This window comes from Aptenodytes forsteri, unplaced genomic scaffold (genome assembly GCF_000699145.1).
Source record: "Aptenodytes forsteri isolate BGI_AS27 unplaced genomic scaffold, ASM69914v1 Scaffold79, whole genome shotgun sequence".
Taxonomy (NCBI): Eukaryota; Metazoa; Chordata; class Aves; order Sphenisciformes; family Spheniscidae; genus Aptenodytes; species Aptenodytes forsteri.
Window position 1 is genome coordinate 2970126 of NW_008794776.1, and position 25924 is coordinate 2996049.

At 40.8% G+C, this 25924-nt stretch overlaps 1 protein-coding gene across 1 annotated transcript in view; it reads right to left on the minus strand.

The window, feature by feature from the left end:
• GALNT9 (polypeptide N-acetylgalactosaminyltransferase 9) overlaps positions 1 to 25924 on the minus strand; it is a gene marked incomplete at its 5' end in the record, with an annotated part of 156020 nt that overhangs the window by 102915 nt on the left and 27181 nt on the right. Inside the window, one exon of the mRNA XM_009274336.1 lies at positions 21367 to 21547. Within this exon, the coding sequence (XP_009272611.1) occupies positions 21367 to 21547 (181 nt within the window). The remainder of the gene's footprint in view (positions 1 to 21366; positions 21548 to 25924) is intronic.

Consider the following 25924-nt stretch of genomic DNA (forward strand, 5'->3'; position numbering starts at 1 on the left):
TTCCTTCTTCTTCCCCCAGCTTCATATGCTGAGCATGACGCCATATGGTGTGGGATATCCCTTGGGTCAGTTGGGGTCAGCTGTCCAGCCGTGTCCCCTCCCAACTTCTTGTGCCCCCCCAGCCTGCTCGCTGGTGGGGTGGGGTGAGAGGCAGAACAGGCCTTGACTCTGTGTCAGCCCTGCTCAGCAATAACTGAAACATCCCTGTGTTATCAACACTGTTTCCAGCACAAATCCAAAACACAGCCCCATACTAGCTACTATACCGGGAAGAAAATTAACTCTATCCCAGCCAAAAGCAGTGCACTAACAAACAATTCTGATGACGTCTGAGAGCACGAGCAATCCCAGTCAAGGGGCCTTTCCTTAAAAATCAGTGGGTGCTTAAGTGCTTTGCTGGATTGTCGCCCAAGTGCTTCCCAATGTATTCTGTAATTAGATACCAGCCACAGCAATTTACAGTTAATACTTCCTTCATTCCAAGAAACTCTAACCAGCAATTGACACTCTGAGCCAAATAGTGACATTAGCAAGTCGCACACAAGGATGCTCTACCATCAAAGCACAACCGTGCCCACTGTCACCTTACAACGCCTTTGCAGCTTCGTTCTTGGCAGGATGCTGACAACAGACCGAGTGCATTGCAATGGAACATTCAGTCACCTGTGCCTGTATGCAAGGCTGAGGAAGTCAGAGTGTCAGGAGGACACATGAAGTCCTCCTTGGTGCAGCCCTTGATTTTGGCCCTGGAGCATGGCAGCAGGAGAGGGGTCATTCCAGAGAAGTCCCAGGAAAAGTAAGCCTATTGATTTCAATAAGGTGTAGGGCATCTTCTCAGAAATGGTTGGAGCAGCAGTCTGGAAACAGAGGGAAAGCATCGGGCAGGAAATCTATGAGCTAACAATGGAGGAGCTTAACATGAGACTAGTCACTTTTATTATTTGAGAAGAAAGGTAACCAGAAGGTGAAGACATTAAACTGTACAAAGGAGTCCTAGCAAGGCACACCCTTATATGCTTCAACCTGACCACCAAAAGGAATTTGGTAAGAAAGTAAGAAATCATCCATTTCTGGCAGCCCCGATACTGTACAGTAAAGTGCCTGGGTGCTGAAGGCACCCCTTCTCAGGGAGCAGAGGCTTGGCTGCGCTGCTCGGGGAGCCCACAGCACCAGCACTACACCCAGCACTCTGCCAGGGAAGGGATCTGGGTACCGCCATGGTCTCCACTTCTCTGCCCTAGGTCTGATCACATTATGAACTGTGGCAACCAGATGAGGGAGGACAATTACAGTAATTGATAGCCAAATCTTGGCCTCATTAACATCTAACACTACTGAGTTCAGGAAGAGCTTAGAGCATACATTTGACCTCTGTGGTAGCTAACGATGGTCTAAGCTGGCCAGGCATAGCTCACATTTAATATTACTGTGATTCTAAATTAGTATTATGAACTGTCATCAGGCCTCACAGTGTACAACCAGCAAAGGACTTCAGGTCTGCAGGAGAAGCAGTGCCTCTCTCCAGGGCAGATAGGTATGCTGTAGAGAAACACACTGCTGGATGCATTTAGGACTAGCAATTCCAAGCAAAGACTGACGATGCAATGGCTCATCATTTCCATGGACCAGCCGAGGATGGATTAGGCCTGATATGTGAAACAGCCCTTCAGACACCTTCGTACAACATGCCAAGCATCAAACCTGAGGCATCCTGCTGTTGTCTTGGGAAGAGTCTTTTGAGCCTTCTTGCTTTGTATTGGCTACTGCAGAGCTTGACTGGCAACCCAGAGGTATTTCCTTTGTACGTGACAGAGAGCTTGATGTCAGATCATTTTTCTCTAGTCTGGAGATGATTTTCACTCATTCTTTCCCTTGCATTGAACCGGTTCCTTAAATGAACATTTCCAGGCAGCCCCCTGAGCCCAGTTGTGAGCACTGTCTATGCAGGCATAAGAAAACAGGAAAGGCTTTTCAGTTGGCAGACCAGAACCTTGGAAAAAAAAATCATGTACTAACACAAAAAAGGTCATAGATTAGAAACTGGGACAATGAGAAAACAAAAGCTTCTCAGCTGCACATGAGCCTGCTCATGGCAGCCCTGTGAGCTTGTAGGCAATGAAGGGAAAGAAATTTTCTTTTGTCTGAACCTTCATTCCTTGATAGCTGTATTTACTCTATTTGTATCTGATCCAACGGAAACATGTGAGGTCCTCTTTGTATCAGAGCTGGTCTTACAGCCCATTTGAGTTGCGCTATTTTCTGTGAAGGGCTGACACTACAGCCAGGCAGGTAGTTCAGTGCATTACTGAGGAAAGAAAAATCCTTCCTACTCTCTTTCTCCTGTCTTCTCACCTGTCTGCGTCCTGGCTAAACTCCAAAGGTGAGTTTTGCTTGCAGGCCTTAATATACTGAGTTTGGAAATGGATTAGGCAACGCATTTAGAGATTTCTGACAGCTTTACCCTTCAGGAAGAAATGCAAACAAAATTAAAGCTGCTTCATGAATCTTTAAAATGTTTAATACAAGATATGTTTTTCCAATGAACCACGGGATGGAGATGACTGTGGGTTTCTCTCCTTCACAAACTTGATGAAATTGCTGGGCATGAACAAACCTCCTCTGCAGTGCTAGCACAAAAAACCCCCAACACGCTCCATACCTTGAAAGCTGCAGAATGGTCTGTGTTCATGTTTTATAGCCACAGCAGGGGAAAGAGGCGGAACAGCACTTCATTGGGTACACGATCAATGAAAGGACAAAGATAAATATTAAAAAGATTATCGAATCGTTGCTCATTAACGCTAACAAATACTACTTTTAATCACCAGGTCAATGTGTGTTTTGAACCCAGTTAAACCAAAGGCTCAGAGTAATCTTACATACACGGTTACCTTTTAGTACATAAATGCTGCTGTGACTTCCGTAGGCACAGATGATTTACAACAGCTAAATCACTAAATTTAGCAGCTAGGTCAATGCCTGATTTCTTTCTCCAGAAAACCACTGAGGCTTTGCAGCTAGTGCTAGATGTAATAGTAACTTTTCAGATGCAGAAATAAACTAGCATTACATTCTTGTTCCGCATTGGCACAACAGCGAAAATGTGACAAGCTGCAAACATCTTCCCCAGCATGGGATTCAACTGCTGACCAGTCTGGCAAAAGCAATGACAGGCTACAAAACTGATTAGCTTCATGGATCATGAATCTGTCAGGCAGAGGGCTCCAACTCCTTCCTAATTAATTCTCCTTCTCAATAGAAGGTGTTAACTGTATTATGCCATAACATTCTCTTTCTATTAAGGATGGATTTTTCTGCCATATTCAAAAGGAAAAAACCAAACAAACCAGTAAATTTTTGAGGTCAAGACTTGCTCTTACTTTCTCCTCCTGTTTTGCAGCTCAAGGACAGCATTCCTTAAGAATCATGTAATATAAAAACTCACGACTGTGAACAAGAGAGCAGTGGTACAGAACACTGATGCTCTATGTATCTTGAGAGAAGCAGCCCATTGTATTTACAACTAAGGTAAAAAGAAAAGTGACAGTTGCTTTCAGAAAAAGCCTAGAAAATCTGGTGATTCCAGAAGATACCTTTTTACCATGGCTATTTCTTCGCAGTCTGTGTTGCTTTATGGAACAGCCTCCACTTTGATTTATCATACAGAAGAAAAATCAAGACCACCTCCTTTTCCCTGAATTTATTTGGGGAAGCGCAGATACAAGATACAGTGCAATTCTTGTTGGTGCTGTAAGCTTGGTAGTCTAGGCAGCTCCAAAAAACCATCAACACTGATGAACAAAGGGTTTGGTGGGTGAATTTCCTCCCCTGAGTGACAGCTAAATAAATTGGGATGGTTTTCCCTCCACCTCTGCAAGTACTGTAACACTCCTGCCAGCATTTGGACATTCAGCATTAACACTGACTTCCTGTATCCATCCATTTTTTGGGTCCTCAACAAAGAAAGTATTTGCCAAAGCAATGAAAGCCAATTTTGAGCTCTGCTGTCTGATTCTTTTTGAAAGAACAAACTGAATGACAGTTTTGCAAGAACTAAATGTAATGCTGAAGAAACGACTGCCCTTTCTATTGCTCGAGAGATCATCTTCATAGTATGTGTTATTTAAAACACTCCTCTGTCAGGACTTTACAGTCTGGAAATGGTCGACTTCACTGGCTAACTTCTACCTGACTTCAGTTGCTCCCTTGGCCACACTCCATGCACCATGTCCTCAGCAGTTATCCCTGAAGAAATTCAATAAAATAAAGACACCTCCCTCAACTGTTCCCGAGTACAAACTGTGTCTGTTCCTCCTCTCACAGTGTTTCAGTGCTTCATATTAAAGGGGAGTCAGGGGAAGTCAACTAAAATAATCTGTCCTCCAGCTTTTCTGGTACACAGTGATGTTGATGGTCATTTTCAGGATTATAATAAACTGAGATCTTAAATCCACTCCATACTGTGGGAATTCCCAGCAGCTTTTTTTTGCATACCTCTTGACACACTTTTCCTTATTTTGCATCCAAAAGTCTTAAGAAAGAAATCACCCATATTAATCAGAAAGAAGTCAGGCCAAATCCTTGTTTCTGTGCTAATCTCAAACACTTCCTGTATCAAGGAAAAGTACCCTTTAATATCAACCAGAAAAAAATCATTGCAATACGCCATGAGTTTACCAGCACACATCTACCTGCTCCTGGGAATTTCTCACATTCCCAGGCTGAACAATTGGACTTCATGCCTGTAGGATTTGCAGAATGAAGAACAGCAGCAGCCTTTTTAAAATAAGTGTCTTTTATACCTCAGAACTCTCTCTTCTCTGTCCTATTTCCTACAGAAAAGACCAAAGTTACAGGAATTTCTGTCCTGTAATACTTGCATGAAGGAGGGAGCCCTTTCAAGCTGGGACACCGGCAGTTCCACAGGTAAGTTAAAGCTCCCCGTGAAGTTGCAATAGTACACATGGGACAAGTGTTTCTGAGAATCAGACATTAGTTTTTGTCCTTTTTCCTTTCTTTTTAAATTCCAGGCCAGTACAACTGGGATTAATTTCTCTGCACAAAAAACCCCACGTTTGTATCTTTTGTTTTTTAACGTGCTTGCTGCACTATTTGGCTTAATTCCTCCCTTCTCTACGACAAAATATTTTATGTGTGTGGTAGAAAGCCTTGAGAACTGTCAGTCAGTGACTGATAGCACAATATATATGCACAGTTAACATATGCAACATGAAGCTGGCCCCACTGGTGAAGAATATTAACCCTTACATTTAAGATTATTGGATTCTTCAAAAGTAGCTGCCACACACATAAATAAGAGGCCCTGTATTTCAGTGATCTATTTCTGGCTTTCCTCAGGCAAACAACAACAGAAACATGCCATCATGTCTAATACTCATATTGATTTATATATATAAAAACGCTAAAACTAGTTCCAGTCACTTTTAAAACAAGCCCCTTTATTAACATGAAAAATGGCTAAAAGCTCATGCTCAGATCCTTCTGTAGTAAAAAGTATTTGCCTTTTTTTGGTAACTTAACTGGAGTCACTAATATGTTTTGAAATACCATCTGTAAGAAATTTCCACTCTATCCCCTAGTGTGCCCATTCAGATCTGCCTGTGGCTGTATGCATGCTGCATCACAAAGCATTAGGCTGATTGGAAATTAATGGAGAAGCTGAAATCTGCTTTCAGATGCTTTTCAAAAATCCCCAAAGAAAATATATCCCCCATGCGACTTTATTTTTAGTGGTGCTGCACTTAAATTTGAGGAAGAGCCCAGCGAAATTCCAAATGACATGTATTCTGCTGAATTTCAGGTGATTAAACACTAATGGCTTATTTAGATTTGTCAAGTGATTCTCAAGATTTCTGAAAGACCCTGGTCCCCACCCCAATTGGATTTTTAGCTTGCATGCTTTAAAAGTAAAAACTAGACAAGAGCTGTCTTAAAAAAATTAAACATAAAGGTGGTCTTGCAAAATTCTCCTTTGAGATTGGAGAGCTCTTTGAACTTGAAGCCAAGTGAAATATAAACATCAGTGAAACCAATGAAGTGATACTAAATAAAAGCAAAACTAAAGGCACTTTGCCAATTCACAATAACAGTGCTTTGATTCAAAGTTCTTACCAGCAAACTATATTCAGAAAACACTACCTTTTGTGCAACTTTTTGAAACTCAATTCTGGGAACTATGCTGTCTATGGAGGAGAGAAAATATATTCCCATCTCAGTGCTTCGCCAAAGGTAAGACCTTGTATTTCAGATAGGGAAGGTTCACAAAGGGCCATTCAAGAAGCCAGAAAGTGTTTTCTAGGGTGCATTCACAAAATTGGCTGCTACCCTGTGGCACCACTTCTTGTTCCTGCCACCAAGGATCATTACTCTCCAGCTAGCAATGTGAAGCCAGCTATTTAGCTGCATTTCCAACAGTGATTTCTAGCAGATTTCCCATTAAGAAGTACTCTTCCACTCAAGGTGATGCATCAAGATCCCAAAAAAGGATCTTTATGGCAAAGGAAGAATTAATCCCAGCATGCCTGGAGGGAGTGAGAAGGTAACGGCCCATATATCCAAAAGCGGACTACATATCTTAAGATACCACCTTCCCTAAAATTTCTCTCCCATTGAACTCCAAGTCCATGCCAGACATAAAGAAAAAAGAGCGGAGTGGATGATATAAAAGGAATAATTTTCAGTAAATAATGTATAAGAGTAAAATCATCATTTTCCATTTGCACAGAACACTTTGCTGTATCCTTGAAGCTATTTGTTATTCAGATAATAATATGTAAATACAGAAAGTTATCCTTGACTATTAAAAAAATTACTGCAAGTATTTAATATTAAAAATTCAAGGTATTTTTGTTTAATTTTGACTATCTCAATCCCTCAGCTGGTGCTGTTGGTGCTGGGCAGAGGCTGAGTATCACAGTGTTATCTAGAAAAGTAGGGCAATAAAAAAGTTTTCAAGGTAACTGCTGCAGAGCTCACGGATTTCATTACAGGTTTGCTGTCACATTGCAGCGTGGTGGTAAGGAGGAGGATAGAGGAATGCAATAATTTTCCACTATTACTTCAGCTAACAATGTTTTTTATGGTCTCGGGAGGACATACAACAATGTTTGGCAAACAATCCTTTCTTTAATGGGCTCCCGTGTATTTCACAGGAGACCAGCTTTAATCTCTGGTCAAATCCAGTTACGTAGCAGAATGTTTCTTTCTACCTACGTACAAATACAGGACGGTTAGAGGAGTAAACAACCAAATGGGGGGTCAGTCATAAACTGAGTACACCCATCCCCTCACTGCCTGCCAAAACCGCAGTGAAGCTCTTAATTTTGCCCCGTCCCAGCAGTTGCAGGGCTGGTTGTAGCCCAGACAGGTAGTGCTTCCCCAGTAATCACAGCACGTGGTGTGCCGAGGTGATGCAGAACCTGATTTGACTAACCAGCAATGGCCTTGAAACGTTTAAACAGTAGTCACAGGGTTTTTCCTCCTGCTTTAAATGATCAATTTCTATCAGAGTGAAAACAGACCAAGTTTATGGTATGTGGGAAGAATTATAGTTCAAATAGAGCAGTGTTCCAAGAACAAATGCATAAAGAACATTGATTTAGCACTGAAAATGGGAGTATTAAATCCATGATGTTTAGATGCTTTATATGGGATCGAGTGGAGAGCCTGGTGGTAGCAGCAGCATGTTTATAAAAAGGCATGTCTCCGAGTCAAGCAGAGAGGACAAATGAAGGTGTACGTGCCGTATATATTTCCCCCGGTAGACAGGGGCAGGAAACTGCCTCACAAACTGAGCCTCTTTAACAACAGATGATGGAACACATCCAAAGATCTCAACGGACTTCAGATCAGGACCCTGCAGGATAAATCACTGGGCAAAAACAGCTCTGTGAAACCCTAAGAACAGTCAGATCCTGAAGTGCAGATGGGACTTTACTCCTCTTTACATCTTTCCCAATGATACTTGCAGGATTGTTCTTTGTGTATTATAACTGCTTTATGAAACGTCCTATTCAAGTAAAGCAGTTAAGCATGTCTTAACTTCACTGGGGTTACTCATACACTTAAAACCAGGAACATATTTAAGTGCTTCATTGGACTGGAGCCTAATTGCACTTCTATAGCTTTTGTTTAAATTAAAGGCTAGCTAGAGGTGAACAGCACAATATTCAACAATTTCATGCTTTTAAATGTTAACAACAGCTTCTTACCTTCTAATTATTTTGGGCACTTCAGAAAACTCTTGCATTTTAATTTAATTTTGGTTACATTTCGAAATAAAAACATTTTCTAAAAGTCCAGCCACATTTACTGTCTCGCACAAAGCTAATATCTAGGGCACACGCTTCATAGCAGCAAAACACTTCAACGTATGGGGATTTTTTACATTCATGAGCTCTTACCCTAATTCAGAAAAACAGGTCAGCATATGCTTACTCTTCACTCAGGTTGACAGAAATTAGGCACACGTCCTAGACCAGGCAACGTACTTAAGTATGATTGTGAATTTGAGAGGGCCAAGGACAGACGCTAGTCTCTTCCTGACTCTGAGAAGCTATGGCCATGGTAGCACTTCAACATTCATGCACAGCTCCTTCCCAAATCTGCCTGCTGAGAACCGATCTCCTTTTACAGTCTACGTTGCCTGGTGTTTTTTTCCTACTTGCCCATAGACATTTTGAAGTCACATCCTCAGTGTTTGCAGATTGAAATTAATTTGCCATCAGAAAGAAACCTAGATGTGAGTGCTCTGCACTGGGGGAAGAGATTATTCCCGTTAACCGTCTGCCCAGCAGACTGAGGCTGTGTTCACAACCATGTCCTTCTTCATCCCTCATCCATAGACAGACACATTCAACCCGTTTCATCCAGACTATTTGCTCAAACCTGTACTTAGAGAAACTTTCCCCTCACTGCTTCCAGAGATTCCCAGATCTGTCAGGCAGAGTTGAGCAAACTCTGTGAGCAAACAGAACACAAATTCCCCGCCTCTTGGGTACACTTGGGTTAATAACACCAAGGCAATAAGCCAATGAACTAGCTGTAGGTCATGTATTTGTTTTCAGGCAGTGCAGAAAATACAGGAGCAAAGCTTCAATGTCGTTTTTATCTTGAGTTTCATGTAAACTGCACCACGACCCTCTGGGAGAACTGTGTCCTAATGAAACATCCACGAAGAGGATGAAAGCTTACTCCAGTTGCTGAATGAGACAACTGTTCACTTTGTGGATGGAAATAACTAAAATTTATGCCTTTCCTCTGGAATTTTAGGGGTACAGTCTAACTTAGCAACAGCACCCAAGGGTATTTTAGTGCACTGTTTTAATTATTATTGCTGCTATTATTATTCTACCATCAGTCAAGTCTGAACTATCATCTCCGTCAGAGAGGTGTGTTTCATACTACCCTAGAGGCTAGCCCAATGCTAGGTCACTCTGAAGACAAAATACATAAATGCAGACTAACAAAAGTCTGGGAGCGTAGAATAAATAATATACTCATCCCTTAGAGCAAAGAAGAAAATAAACTAATTAAGGAACTATTTGACAACCTGAAGGCATCTCACACAGGTAAAATGCAACTCCAGAGGGCTTCATTTCGAGAAGCTGAGAAGCAGGGAGCTTTGTGCATAAGCAATACACAGAGATGAAATCTCCTGTAATTTAAAGCTACCTAATGGCTCACTGATAAATCCTGCCGCACCCACCACCACCAAAAATTGCAGGTGCACTTCTTAGACCAAGGGGATTTGGATTTTGCCTGATGTCTGCATGACAATTGTCCTCATTTTCTCTGCTTAATTCAAACATATAAGAAGAGAGATGTATTTCTGCTGGGTAGCCAGCTCTGCTGTTCTCCTCCACTGAATGGCTTCTTGTTATTGCTTAAGTGATCCCTACACAATATATCAGCTATATTATAATTCTCTACAGAAAACAGAGAATAATGTTGCCTCCTCTTCTGTCACTACTGTTAACCTTCTGCTGAGCAAAGGCTTTCCAGCTTTCTTTCTGGGAAGAGGAGATACGAAACACTGAGTCGGAGTATTTTCCAAGTGTTATTTTCACGTATATGCTAATCTATACACCAGAGGTGGTCAGAATAATGTACAGAGGATTCTTAACTTAAGAAATTGCAGCCCATATCAAGTTTATTTGGAAGGAGTAACTTTGCCTCAAAAATTCATTAATTATAGACTTAGGCTAGTCATCTTTCTAAGACAGAGCATTCAGCACACTGAATGGAAAAAAAAATACTAGAAACACAGAGCATGCCGTGCGTTTCCCCAGTGACCCTGCCTTTACAGTACTTCAGCTAGTTAAAAGCTCCATCACAAGTTTTGTGTGAAAAATAAAATTTCCCAGTTGAGTTTCCCCAGTGCTCACAAGACTATTCCTCTCAATGCACAGAATCATCAAGAGCTACAGAGATCAGGAATCTGATTTTACACCATATTTTACACCCTGATCTCCTTCTGCTATACACAGAGAGTGGGTTTTTCACCACCTTGGAGTTCTGAGGCTTAGTAACACATACTGCATGATGCCTGCTTCACAAGGGTTATTTAAACGTGCATGGACAGCCAGGAAATAGACAACGGTGATCAGCCTGGTGCTAGCTTTACGAAGGAGGCATCAAGGCACAGGCCTGGAGCTCCTGCTTCTTAGGGCTTACACCATATTTCAAGAGAAGTCTCCGGGTGGAGACATTCAGCTGCTGCAGGATTTCTGGTGGCCAAAGGGACGCAGGCCAAAATTGCACAATGATGTCTTATTAAGACAGCCATTTGCTTTTGTAGAAATTTAGGGAAAAGAATGCACAGACTGCATGGGAAGCAACTGTCTCTGGACCTCCTTTGGAGTTGCATCCGGCAAGGTGATCTGTTTTGACCATGGTTTGTTTTCCAGCAGACCACAGCAGAAGGTTTAGAAGCAACACAGCAGAAGCCAAGAATATTTCAGAAAGCTGGAGAAACAGAAAATAGAAGCCCCATACTTCAACATAATAAAACAAACAACTTAACTGGCAGGTGCTGTTTCAGAGAAACAAAACCTTGGAAAGCATCTACATCAAGCAAACCAAGACAGGGAGCTTACATTTGCTAGCCTGCAACTGTCAGGTACTTCTGGCTCTGGCTAGTTTTAAGAGTCTCTCACTTTTATTAGCACTAAATTCACTCAAAACAGGAGACATGAGCAAAACAAGCAAGAACCGACACTATTAAAATGAAACACTGCATCAACTTGGAGTTCACAATTCAGTTTTATTTCAGACAGAAGAGTAAATTGTCTGACATTTTGGCCTGTTCATGTTTTTATTGCAAAGACACAAACAACAACAACAACTAAAAAAACTTGATGTTATTTGACCTGAAACCTTGACTTTCTTATACTATGAAACCTACCCAAATAAAATAGGAACCAAAACTATCTAATTTTTAAAGTTACACCAGGAAGGCATTTGGAGATAATACATATCTCACACTGTCAGCAGAACTAAATTTGCATGCACATTTTAAGAAAGAAAGGGGGAGCATCTTTACCGCAAACCGTTAGAACTCTTTCAAAGCCGTAAGAAGGATATCGGGTGTAGGGTAACAGATACATGTAAGAAAACATACAAGGAAAATAAATACCACCCTGAATTCATTGCCTGACTTGTTCTGTTACTTCTTTTTATCCTGTAATGTGATACCATGGAGTGTAACATAACATGACAGTTTAGAAATTTATAGGAATACCCTTTTTGCCCTGGAACTGATAGCGGGCAACAATCAGCCATGGGCCCAGGAGAGGGAAATGGAAGAAACTTTAAAATGCCAACACACAGCTGCAAGTCATGGCTGGATCTCAGTAGTGCTTCTGCATTACAGATGTGTATTTACCTGTGAAAGAATAGCATACACAATTTGAAGACAGTGCCCTACAATTGCTCTTCTTAAGGAGGATATACTCCTGCTATGAAAATATTGTGGTGCTCTCTTTTCAGGTTCAGAAAATGATTACATTCTCTAAAGCATACTTTAAAAAAAAAAAAAGCAATCATCTTTAAGGCACCTGTAAATGCGCAGGTCATTTAGTGTTATGAGCTGTAAGAAAAACTGAGGGATGCAAAACAGCTTTTTGATCATCTTTTCTTTTCCTCCTATCTGAAAACTGTGCTGCCTCCACAGTTTTGCCTCCACAGCTGCTGGGTGGGGACCTTACCCAGGTTGTCCATGCTGGCAGGTCATTCTTCAACATGTGTTGCTAATACAGAAATTCTCTCTTGTTTCTTTATGCCTTAGAGTGTTTAACATTTTTGGTTTGGATTCATCTGAAATCCTTTTTAAGCTGGCTGTCCTAGGTTCCTGAGGGAGAGACCTCCAAAGGACATTACACATTATACATTGTAAGCAATGCTACCATGTCTTCTTCTTCTCCATTGACTACAAAGGCAGCCAAGTTGATCACCTTAAATTAGATGTCTAATTTTTAGTCAATGTTATGCAACACACCTTACGTAAACTATTCATGTATTCAAGAGTACGTTCTGGTGCAGACAAATTGCAGGGAATGGCTTCCAGTCTTACTGCATTTAAACACAACATTGCAATCAGTTATTTTTCATGCTCTCCAGTTAGTCAAATTCAGCCTCCACTAAATCTACATTTATTAGTGCTGACAGTCACGCAGAACTTGTCTTTAACAATTAATATACACAAAGACACTGCAAAAACATAACAAGAGGAAAATTACTGCATTTGAATGTAAGGTGGGTTTTTTCAAAAGGTTCTTCATTTTTATGATTCTTTTTAATTTAGCCTTGCTGGTCCTCCTTTTGTTATCCCATGGGCCAGTGTTAATAATCAAGATCTATGTTATACGCTTTGTGGTATAATTAAAGTCACTACTTAATTGGAAAGCTTAGCTAGCACTAAACAAAAGGGAATCAATAACGTATCTAATGGGAAAAGCCAGAGAAAACATCTATCGACTATCAGAAATAACTGTGAGATATTGCCACGTGTCTGGGCACTGCTACTGTGGAGACAGCACAGAGTCCAGCTCATGGGGAGTCTCTGCTTAGAAGCCATGTCCTGCAAAAAACTTTGGTACTGTCTTCCCAAAGCCTGTGGGCTCACCAACCCCTCCGCACAACAAGAGCAGAAGGCAGAGTGTTACTGTAGTGCAACCTGGGCAGTCTCATGGTTCTGCCTCACGGTCATACCCTACTGCTGTTGCTTAAGCAAAAGCAGTCTGAGAACCTTCTTGATGATCAGATGGCCTCAAAAATTGGAAAGTTTCTCAATAGTTTTTTATTATTATTGGGAAACATGGTCACAGTGTTAGTCTGTTCCTCAGTCAGTCTTCTCATTGGAGCAATTTAACATTGTATAACTAATTAAATATTCAAAGATCTCATGGAGACCTGGGATTCTGGAGACAAAGGTTTGAGCCCACGTTCCAATTAATATATCATTATTTATGCAAAGTGAGCAGATCTCCAGCAGAGGTTGGGAGAAGTCCTACAGTACCTTCATAAACAGGGTCGAGTCACAACTACAGGTCTCAGTGACAACTACAGAGGTACAGTACAAATAAAGAGCACTGGGTGTAAAGCCAGGGGCTGGCTGGCAGTACCTGTGATTCACAGGGAGTTTCCTTTCCCAGCCAAAGGAGCAGGTGATTTTTCCCCTCCTTTGAGGGCTTTACACGGTTCCAGTCTGAGCCCTTTACAGCCAAATAGGAAACGCTTCCCAAAATGCAGTGATAAACCTTTGGCATACACAGGGATACACAAGTAAGCACAGCTGGCCCAGAGGCAGCAGTACAAGCAAATTTAGGTTGTCAACTGATATCCCAAATGAGCTCAGTCAGAATTACAGCACTAAACACCGCGCAGTAGCTGGTCAGAGCCCAGCTCTCCGCAGAGGAAACAGCACAGGGACTTACTCAGTCCACACCAGTTCCTTCTGCTCTTGGGCAAGGCGGAAAATCAGCTCAAACTTGGGTACACCTCTGTGAAGCTGTATCGTCAATTGTGCATACAGGTAACGTGTGCGCAAAGGCGCCTGTGCTATTTGTAGGGGATTCACAGCCCGAGGAACATGTCCAGCCTGTGTAACTTGGCAAAGCTGGTCGAGATCTATATAAAGTCCCAGAGCACGTGTATACACATGCCCCCTTTGCACTGTTCAAAATCCACATCTGGGCATTGATTTGGGATCTAATTAAAACACTTCAGTTAGTTTCATCTCTTACTCAATTTCCCTCCAATAAACAATCTGTTGCCCAGAGGTAATTCTGTCTGCTCCATTTTCTGTCTCTGTTTTTCCTTCTCTCTGCTTCAACTTATGTCATATGTGCAATCAGAGTGGCCAACATGGGTTTTTCAGAATTTTAGCATGGCATTTTAGATTTATTGAGAGTGGGTACAAAAAAAAGAAAAGGAAAAGTTTCCTTTAAAATCAAAATATTGTGCCTGTACTGTGATTGTGAAATACTGTCAGCTGAAAAAAGGAAATGCTTAATTTTAACTAATGTTTCACTTTACTGTGACCTGACATTAAACTGAAAGTATTGGTAGAAGCTAGTGATAGAAAATTCATTACTTTAAAACTAAATTTTTCATGGGAAACTAAATGTTTCATTGGTCTAGACATTTTGTTTAAATAATCATTCCATAGAAGATGTTCAGCCTGACACAAAATATTTTTAGGTGTTTTTTTTTCAGTTGCCATTTTCTGCTCATCAGAAATTCTGATTCCTGAAAAGTTCTGGTCTGTTCCAGTTCAAATATTCCTTGAAAAGGGGCCCATTACGTTGCACTCTGGTTAACCCAGGAAGAATCCCCTAAGGGTCTGTTTTAATTTAGAGATTCTTGTGTTATTTTTCTAAGCAGTGCAAAGAAGACCCAGTGTCCCTAGAGGATTTGAAAAGTGGGTCATGAGGCAGAGCAAGCTGCAGAAGTGGAGAAAATCAAATAATACCAGGTCTAGCCTTCTCCAGTCCACTGATCCAGAAGCTGATGCTCTTTGAAAGCCATCTGCCTTCCTGCCCTGCTCCTGGCAGGGACATCCAACACAGACGGGCAGAGGAGCTGCCCACTCTGACAGCCTCAGGCAGGGACCGTTGTACCAGACCACTGATCCTCCTCTCACGACAGAGAACTTGCAAACACATATATGATTTGGCTCGAGAGAGCTGCTGACTGATGGCTCAGATATCACAGTGAGTCCGCAGAGCTCCACTGCCAAAAGAAAGGGTCAAAATTTAAGGTGAGCTCCCTGCGTTCTCAAAAGGCTTGAGTTCACCGGCCACTGAAGGACAGAAAGGCCGTTTTCTAGCTATTGGCCTCATACTAGCTGCTGTTATTAAACCCTTGAATGAACAAATCAGAGGTCTATTTACCGAGTCTGCCCCCTTGATAGCACCATTTCTGATCAATTCCAGAATCCTTTTTGATAGGTAATTAAAAAAGCTTTTCCTTAGGTATAGAGTGGAGTGAACCATTAATTACACTTCAGAGCCCTAGAGATGCAATTCCTTTGCTATTGTGAAATGTCTATAGCAAGCAACGAAAATGCTCACCTCTATAAAAGAACTGAATAAATGAAAGTAATTTCCTCGAGACCTAGATTCCTCTGCTTTTTATGGCTAAAGACTTGAGTTGCCTCAGCATTAACAAGTTTGTTCTTTAGGGCTGAATTTTCTCAATACAAACATCCATGACCATAACACAAAGAAATATCTTCTTTGGCTGATAGAGCCAGCAGACTGAATTAATATATTAGTATTGTTGTTATCACTGAACTGCCACAATGCATTCAGCATCAAGTTGCACAAAAAAGATCAGTTAAATTAAAGATCCTCACCAAGCAGTGACAATTTCTTGTAAAAGCCAATTTAGCCCTTATGAAAGCTCCGGGATCATATTAACTTTTCTCAAAAGTATGCATAATGCATCACAGCAAGTGGTTTTAACAAGTGCATGTGTGCGTATGTGTGGACATCTCCTGCATGTAAAGAAACCCCAGAAGTTATTTAAGTTGCAAAGTCAAGTGACAGAAAGTTAGAAAATGCCAGATTTACAGGTGTTCAACCTGTTTAATTCAACACCTTACAATCCAGACTGTGCACCAGAAAGAACAGGGGAATTGATGTTATCCTGAGAGACGATGATTACGTTTGAGAGCATCTGGTTAGTTGACACTTCCCAATTTTCCAGGATGCCACACTGTAAAACAAACAGCTTTTGTAAGTTTGGGGGCCTTTCCCCGCTTCTTTGAATGAAATTCCCTAAGGTTTTGTCTTTTTCTGCATTCTTCATCTTTGACAAAGTCAAACATCTACTGTCATATGGAGCTGTAGCACCTCTGTCTTCATGCATGATTGGGAAGGATTGAGTATGAACCTTTGCTACTGGAGCACAGACTTACATTTTGTGCTACAGCTGGCAGCAGTGAAGGCTCTTATTCCCCCAAAAGGGCAGATGGATGGCTGCTGCCGTTCCTGAAGCCTATTGTAGCAATACAGCACGTTCCAGCTAAACCTGTTCTCTTTGTCTACTCTCAGTACCCCCAGCAAATTAAGCCACTTGAAGACAAATGACTATGCAGGGATTTAGGCGGCTGACTCTGGGCACTTCTGTTCGAAAGTGTGGGATCTCTATCAAAATCTCAGCTGTGTTGCTCCAGATCTATTTTTGACTATTCAGTCAAACATTGGCCCTTTGACATTATGGTAAGAAAGGCATGCACACAGCCCAGCAGATTTCACAGCATTCCCCCAGGTAGGATTCAGGGCTATTCTACATCTCCACATGTTGGTAGAGATAACCGATACAAATACATGCGCTTGTGCTTTCCCACGCACCTACATAAGGGTCACTGGCCAACACTGGATTTGTCTCCACTACGTACTCGGGTTCACGTGATCACAGCCCTCATTTTGCATATGGAAGAACATAAATGGAAATTATTCCAATAACATTTCACCATTAAATAACACTTTTCCCAAGAGAACCACAGAGCAAGTTCTAGCTTAGCTGTGTGCTTCCAAGGGAAAAATAACCTGTTCCATACAAAAGAAGCTTCTCTTTCTTCCATTGCACAGAGGAAACGGGGTATGTTAGCGAGGGCTAGAAAGTCCTGCTAATACTTTACTGCTGGGAAGAGACATTGGGACGTTAAACATCCTGAGCTCTCTGCAACACATTTTCCACAGGGGTATAGCCCTTGAAAAATTTCAGCACACCGGGGAGCAAAGATGGGGCTGCAGCAGGGACATGCGGAGACCTGTGCTACTTCCCTTGCCCCTTCTTGTGGTTTGCCCTTAACTTGAGAAACATTTTTCAAGCTTGATATGTGCCTGTATGACAGGGGATGAAAATAATTCCACCACAAGCATTATGAATTCCCTTGTAACAAAAATAATCCTGCAAAATTCTTTTGGCATTAATGTAGATTTCATACGTACTAAAAAATTTACTCTGGAATTTAGATAGTTACTAACAGTCAGTGCTAACTAGACCACAATTTTAGAGTTATTTTCATGTATTTTAACAGTCAACAAGATATCGACTGCTTTTCACTGAAGTGAAAGTGAGTACGTGAAGCAAAATCTCAGGTCAGTCCAATACTAGGATGATTAGCTGAACATTTCTAAATACTCATCAATCAACCATAATAAATCCTGAGTATTCTGCTTGACGTTGAACACAAACACGTTTCATTCCCACTACTCGGTCCTTGCATCTTCTCAGAGCACTCAGCTGCACTGTACTCAGCTGCTTCAAGGCAAAAAGTCACCATTAAGACTTATATAATACGTTATGGAAAGATCATCAGCCCGACTTTAAAATCAGCCCATTTGATTTAGGTGAAATCCAACAAGAAATGGAAATAGTGTTCAAGGTCACACTGAATAAACGTACAAACTGTTGGGGAGGCTTTGCATTGTTTTATAAAACAAAATTGCAACTTCTCTGTATTACGTCTCTTGAAACTAAACATAGCTTGAAATATCAATTCACAGTATGTTTTTGAACTGTTTCCCCAGGGTTGTCTGCTTTCTACATAGAGACAGGGCAAGCATTCAAGCTGTGGGAGGTGCAATATCAGAGAAGAAAAAGCTGAGACACATTTATTACACCATGTTAGGATCAAACTATAATTCTGTAATTATTGCGTGAACTGTAATCGCAAGCAAGTTATTTACTGTCATTGCTTTGATTTGGCACACAAACACAACGTGCACAAAATCTGCTGTTGTCTCCTGTACTGACTTAGCGATTTCTATCCTAAAGAAAAGGCTTTTGAGTTAAAAGGAATATCTGCACTGGCAGCAGCAGGTAGGAAAGCAGAACACAATGCGAGCACATGGGAAAAGCATCTCGAGAGTAGGACTACCCACCCAGGCCTGCAGACTTTACTGCAGTGGAAGGACATGGAGGTGACTCCAATTTAGGAGCCTTCATGGTCACGCTGTCTGACTGTACGCCTCTTTAGTGCAACATATTTTTTTAATTTGCTGTGTGGGAATGAAAATACCTCCTGAAAAGCAATTAAACGGCTGAATGTTTACTGTAGCTATGCTAGTAGATGGAACAAAAGGCTTATTCTACCAGAATAAGATAGCAGACAACAATAAGGGGGGAGTTCAATGATAAAACGAACTAAAAGATAACATTTCTGATCAAATTTCTTTAAAAAGAAGACTAAGCCTTGAATATTACAAGTCCCACATTTGCATAGCAAAATCATGTTTACTTTCATAAATTGTGTCTATACAATGCAGACTTGAATATAAATTTTCCTGGTTCATATCTTCAATACCTACTGGTGTGTGCAAATATGTAGATCTGAACATTTTAAATGGAAGCCAGAATGGGGAGAAAGCATGGTCTAATACTTTGGGAATGCAAATCCAGGTAAGTGTTTCTATTCATAGACTGGCCATGGACTTTGTACATGGCCTTGGACATTAATTCTACCTTGCTTCTCAATTTAAAAATTAAAAGTCCTCCCTTTTTAAAAATGAAAAGTTCTGGGAATGACATGATATAAATCACAAGCAGACTGAGAAGGGCTCAGCAGTGAGAGCTGTTATCAAGAGACGGAGAGATGAGACCATTGGGCAAGTCAGCATACAAAGTTGGACAAAACAAGAGTGGTTTTCCCAAACAGTATTTCAAAGATCTAATACATAATTAGAGCAGAGTGTCTAAACCAAACAGAAAGTCAAGCTCAGCTTTGCCTTATGGCTTTGATGCACAACTATCACCTGTTAGGTAAGCAGCTATGGTACTACATGGTGGATAAGAAGAGGTTGATAGGGTAGGGAGTGAAAACTGCCTCTCAGCATTAGAGTGAGAGCTCCCAAGAGAGACTGTATATTAGCAGCTGTACATTTGAAGGGGTCAGAGACGAAAAATGCTGCTCAAGAGGACAGCAGAAATTTCTAATAGAAAATGGCAACCAAATGGCAGCCAAAGCTCCTTTGATACAAGTGGATAAAACTCTTCATAAAATAAGAGCTGCTACCTTCTCCAAACTTTCACTCATTTTTCATAGCAAATTCAATCTGAAGGGTTTTCCTGTGACTCATATGTATCTAGAGACAAGTGTTTCAATTCCAGTATCTAGACCTAACTAGAACCACCTCAAAAGTGTCAAAACACCACAAGGCAGGCAGTTCTCCCAGTAACTCAGACAGTTAATCATGCAGCATGGCCTTACGAGATTCCCAAAATGAGCATGTCAAAAAGCTTATCTGAATGACTCATCAAAGCTTCCAAGTAAAACTGTGGAAGAGTATAATCTGAAGTGAAACAGCACTGCATCGCAAACGCTGTCATGCTTCTGACAGCTGCTGAGCTAGATTCAAGCTCTGCAACCTTCGCTTTTGTATTTCCTAGTAGAACATTCTCATTTATTATTCACCTGACCGCAGCAGCTAATAACAGGTCAGGTCAAACCTCACTGACTTTAATTTGAAAAGCTTCACACTGATTTTAAGGGTCTTTGTACCAGATCTGATGCACAACTCAAATATTTGCATAACTACAGAATTCTTTTTCCCCAGAATAATTCCATGATGGATTTTTATGATACATCGAGAGAGATGCAGAGATGAGACCATTGGACAAGTCAGTATACTTGCATCAAATGTGATATCAAAGCAGTAGATTTTTTCCTCTTTGCCACTTCTTTTGTCTAGGTTTTCTTTTGTATAGCAAGTGTCTGAGAAAACAAATGCTGAGTCAATACTTCTGAGATTAGATTAATATGTAACACAGTTAATGAAATTTGTAGTTAAGCTGAAGTTTTGTTTTGCTGGATTTTGTTTTTGGCAGTTTGAACTGCCTAAAATCCTAATTCAATTGCAGTCTACTCACAGAGCACAGCTGTTTTGCTTGACTTGACTTTTCTTGTCACTTAATAAGATACTTTTTTATTTAACTTTCAGTTCTGCCTAGGAGCCCCAGTGGGTCTTTTAAAACAAAGGATTATTATTAGAAATTAATTAAGTATTCTTTTCAATTCTGCCTCCTGAGAGTAACTAGGCATTGCTGCTGATCTCCTCTGCATTAAGACATTACTGATTGTCATTTGTAGGATGACAGTGCGGATGTCTCATCTGGAAGATACATAACTCCATAAATATGAAAGATTTGAAAGACATCTAATACAAAATATAATAAATCAGTACAAATATTAAACATATAATTGCAATGTCAAACATAGCACAGCCATGTGAAGACTATAACACTAGAATTAAAATAAACACACATTCCAAAGAAAAAAAAAAATCTTATTGCAATTATAGGACCCCGATGGATTACACTTAGTCCATGTTTCAGCACATTGTAAACCCCAACTAAACAATTCTAAGAACATCAAATGCAATCAAAGAAAAGGCAGTTGATTTGATGGTTGGTTTTTTTTAAGTGACCAGCGTCTACAAAGTGTTTGTTTTCACTGCCCCACCTTCCTTTGCACATGACTACAAGAAGCACAGACTGAGGCTCCCACCTCTGATGGTGGGCTCAGCTGCCACTACCTGGCTTTTTCTAAGTGAAACAAACCCAATAAGCACCAATATCCTGATGTAGTTTTTGATCTGAGGCCTTGAACGTGCGTATTAATGCATTACTCACAGAATTAGCTACGCATTTAACATGGCACTTCATGCTTGAGATGGCAGTCGGTCTTTTTAATTTTCCCTAAACTCAGGGGTATTTGTATGACTAACTGCTGCCATACTCTAACCAGGAAGGGATGTGAAGAGAATAATGCCACCATGGGTCAACAGAACAACAATCACTCACTTACTCTTAATAATAATGTGGAATTCAACTTACTTTTTTGGTCTGTAGTCAGGGATGGACCTGTCCAGTGATATCCTGTCACTGAGCTGGGCATTGTAACCATATTCTTCATACTTAGTCTCTGATTCGTGGCTATCGTCTCTCAGGGTAGCAGCCATTCCCCCCTGGCCCAAGCCTCCTGGACCTTCAACTAATCCCATGGGCTTTGCCAGACCTAAATGAAAAAGACAAAAAAAAAATCACATTATTAATATAAAGGAAATGGATCTAACCTCTTCTGTGACCACAGAATGTTTTTAGATAAAAAAGATCTGAACTCCCATGAAACTCAGCTCTGAAACCCTCATGGCTCTGTGGAAATTATCCTCAGCTTTTCAAACCAGAGTCCATATCAACACATCTTGTAGTATCAGTGCATAATTATTAAAGAGCAAAATATAAGGAATCAATTAGCAGCTTTCACGATTTCTCCTTTTTCCTGTATAAATCCCTGGAAACAGGAATCTTGTTTCCAAACATTCCAAAATGCCTAATTATCCTTAAGATAATTAAGATAAATTTTCCTCATAAGAACTGGAGACCAGGCCCTTTCCCAGTATAGCCCATTATAGCTCCATTCATTTTAAGGGAGATATATTGAATTTCTACCATATGTAGATCTGCCAGTTTGACTCCACATTAACGTCAGTTCTGGAATAAGTGTTGGAGCTGAGGCATCTGCTCTGTGGCTCTAAGACCACCTGCAGCTCTTGAATGGTCCAGGTTTGGTTCCCACGCTGGGAATACAGCTATGCGACTGGTCACCAGCTGCTGCTGGGTGGGAAATACAGGGTAAATCTAATCTCACTATGTGAGTCAATAGATGGGTCATCTGGACTCAATTGCACACCTTGCCCAGCCTGTTCCCACAAAGATGTGCTAAAACCATTAGGGAGCTGACACCATCTCTCACCTGGGAATCACTCCAGATTTCCTCTGTCCTTCGGCTCTCTCATGAACGGAATATGTGTATTATGTAAGATACTCGGCTCTATACAGCTTATAGGATCGGAAAGTTCGGACACACTTGAGCTAAAACGATTAGCCCCACTTGGTTAGTGCTGAGATATTAGCCAGTCAACAATGCATTTATAGGTTTCATTCACTGGTATATTACTGGTCAACTCAAAAATACATGTAAAACAAAACTAAACTGACATAAAAACTGCCCATATGACTACACCGCCAAGAACCTCTTCCATGGCAACAGGCATTTAACTTGGTGCTGAATTCTCATAAATAAGCTCCTCAAATATCCTGTGTTTAATGTCAAAGCTTTCCTTTCCAAAAGGCTCACTATCAACAAGTCATTATAAGCAAAAAAGTTATTTATAATTGTCTTGGGGATACCATACAGAAATGTGCAAATATCCTCCAAATCATTTACAACGCAGAGCAAAACAATTAAGAGTTTGACCTCCTCAACATTTTTCAAATGAAGAATTTTTCAAGAGAAAAATGTCATTATTTCAACTAAACAATTAAAGAGAAACACAGAAAGAAACTGTCCACATTTGCTAGTAACAGACACGCAAGGCTGGGACTGGCTTCTCCAAGTCATAATAAGCTCTGGGACAGTTTTGTCCCTCATGAAGGAATTTCTCTTGCACCTCATTGCTAACACTGTCCTCAATTGTGATAGCTCCATCATCATCTCTGCTTAATTACAGGACAGAACAGAGAGACAGAGGTTCCTTAGTGGTCTGAAAGAGTAAAGTTAGCATCTTCTACTGTAGATGCTTATGAGAAAATCCTGTGCTAAGGTTAAGTGCAACACTACAAATAGTCTGAACAAAAAAAAAAGGACTAACTACAGTACTCCAGAATTTTGGTACTGAATTTCAGACATTGCCTACAAAAATACTTACCTCATACTGCAATCGGTGATCCCAAGTCAGGACAGACCTTGCTTGTGTTTGTGTCTTTGCTGTCTTCTTCATGTTCCTCATCATCATGTACTGAAATGCTCAACTGTCTCAGAGTGAATCATGAGTCTTAGCAGGAGGAGGGAGGGCAGAAGAAGAAAAAAAAGGATACCCTACAGAAAAACATTCTTGGCATGGCCAAGCTTTTGAAAAATTCAGACAGCTCCAAGCATTCAAGCCTAGTGAGTTGTTGAAAAAAAGGGAAAACAAGAGGCTCGTGCAGCCGTGGTCTCATTATAGGTGTGTGTGGGAGGTGAGCTCCAGGTCTCACTAGCAAGGGAGATTGAACAGAGGCACGAGCAGAAACCCCACAGGCCACGCACCCATGAGGGGAAAGTAGAAAGATGAAGCTTCAAAACAGCATCTTTTTCTAGGGTATTGTATTACTGGAACACAGAGAGAAAAGACCAAAGCACCGAGCTACAGGGACTGGTACTGATGCTTAATCAATAATGAACTTCTTCAAAGCTGTAAGTGAAACAAAATGCTAGGAAAAATGAAAGGTACACTCAAGGCAAGGGAACGTGGTATCGGTAGACATCTCTCTTCTTCAGTCAGTCACACTGCCAAACTAGGATCTTGGACCACCTTTGATGACTTATCCCCCAACATTTGGTAACACAAAACAAAGCCCTCCCGCTGTTTAATGACTACTCTTCCTCCCAGGCCAGCTATGCTGTCTTCCTCTCCCAAACACGTTTTCCTCTAGGTAAGGTATGGAACTAACCCAGAAGACAAATAGGAAAGTGCACTTGTCCTATCTCAAAATGTACAAGAAGAATGCAAGAAATCAGTTCAGTTGGACTGAGCTGAGCCCCAGCAGGATGGCAGAGTGCCTATTCCCGCTCATCCTCTTTCTGCTTAAAAAACAAAACAAAACCAAAATCACAAGGAGTTACCAGCACAAGCCACTAAATCCTAGAGAATTTGGACCTAATGCAACAACTGCAAAAAAGTAAGTTAAAGGTTGCCAAAGATCATTATAATCATTTCAGACACCTATATAGTTTTCATTCATGTCTCATATTATTCTGGAATTCATGAAACTGTCTTCAGGTATGCGCAGAAGCATTTAGAAAGTTTTCGCGTGCTTGTCGCAGCCGTGCTCCTCCTCCGCCCAGCTGTATTTTCAGGTAAATGGAAAAACAGAGTTGTGTCTCTGCTTTCCAAACTTCTGGCCAACAGGAGCTAGCTCGTGAGTCAAAATTTCCTGCTGACTTACACTGGTAGCAATTCACTCAGAGACAAATCCAAATCATAGCACTGTGTTGAATTGCTGCTTACTAAGAGACACAACTGAGTGTGCCGAGTCTGGATAGGACTTATGACACTGGCTGCCATTCTCTAGTGCAGTCCTGACTGGTTCTATCTTAATTATCACAGCTATTATGACGCCTACAGTTTGCTATTAATGTACAAACACACCAACAGTTCCTACTCTGAATGACTAACATTAGTCCAACGTGATCTCTTGAAAAACAGTATTCTTGTCCCTAAAAACTGAACAAATTTAATTCACACGTCACAAACCACTCTTCTTTATTGCTCACATTTCTTTGTAGAAATGTACCTTATGAATCTTTCTTCCACTAAAACTGGTTCAAAAATATCTGAGAACCTTCCCTTCTTGCTTGCAGCAATCATCATAAAGCAACTGGGTTAGCATCAGTGATCAACCTGCAGCTGGTATTACACTTCCGCATTCTGCAGGGACAGGGAGAAACTAGCACAAGGGAGGCTCACAATTAGGAACTGATATAATCATGTCTCCAACTGGGTCATGCAAAGGAGGAAGCTGTAAGCAAAAAATGTGATATTGTGATATTTGGGGTATTTAAGAAGGACTATTTGAATTTTCTAATGAAACAATTTTCTGTAAGAAAAGTGGAGAACGAAACAGTCATAGTTTCTGTTGAAACATGACTAAAACTCTTCAAGAGTTGTGTTGCTGTTAGTGATTTCAAACAGTAGAAATTATTTTACCTTACTAAGTGAATAATAATACACCTTAAATACTTCTGAAAATATTTTAGGGAGCTTCATTTTGAAGGAAATGGTAACATTTGTCCCTTTTGTTCCAATTTAGGATGAGAGGCCCTTTGGCACTTTGACTAGCTTTAGTATTTAAAATTACTTCCTTTGGAGAAATTAAAACAGAAGGGCCTAACGTTGCCGTCCCTGGCCTGGCAACTAGTCCTTGCTCAAGTAATTACAGAAATTACATGTCTGAGACTCAAAGTCTCTCCCCTCCCAAAAGGAAAACCACAGCAGCCTAATCTTCCTGCATGATACAGTCTTAGACTTAAAAGACACTAATAGCCAGCAGCGATGCTGCATGCCTCTGCTTTACTTGCCCAATATACGGCATCTAAAAGGGGAGCTCAGTTTCAGAGAAAAGTCAGCAGTTCCTGCAAAAAAAAAGTACAAGCAGGCCTTGTTAAAAGGGAGTTAAATTAAGCACTTTAGAAGTTAAAGAATCCAGAAAACTACACACTTCATAAAGCCTATGTCCCTGAAAGACTGCGATGTGGAAATTTATTTGCTGATCATTTGGAATCATCTGGGCTGGGTTCTTATGTTACATCAAAGCAAATTGAAGACGACTTCATTAAAGTTAACTGACCTGC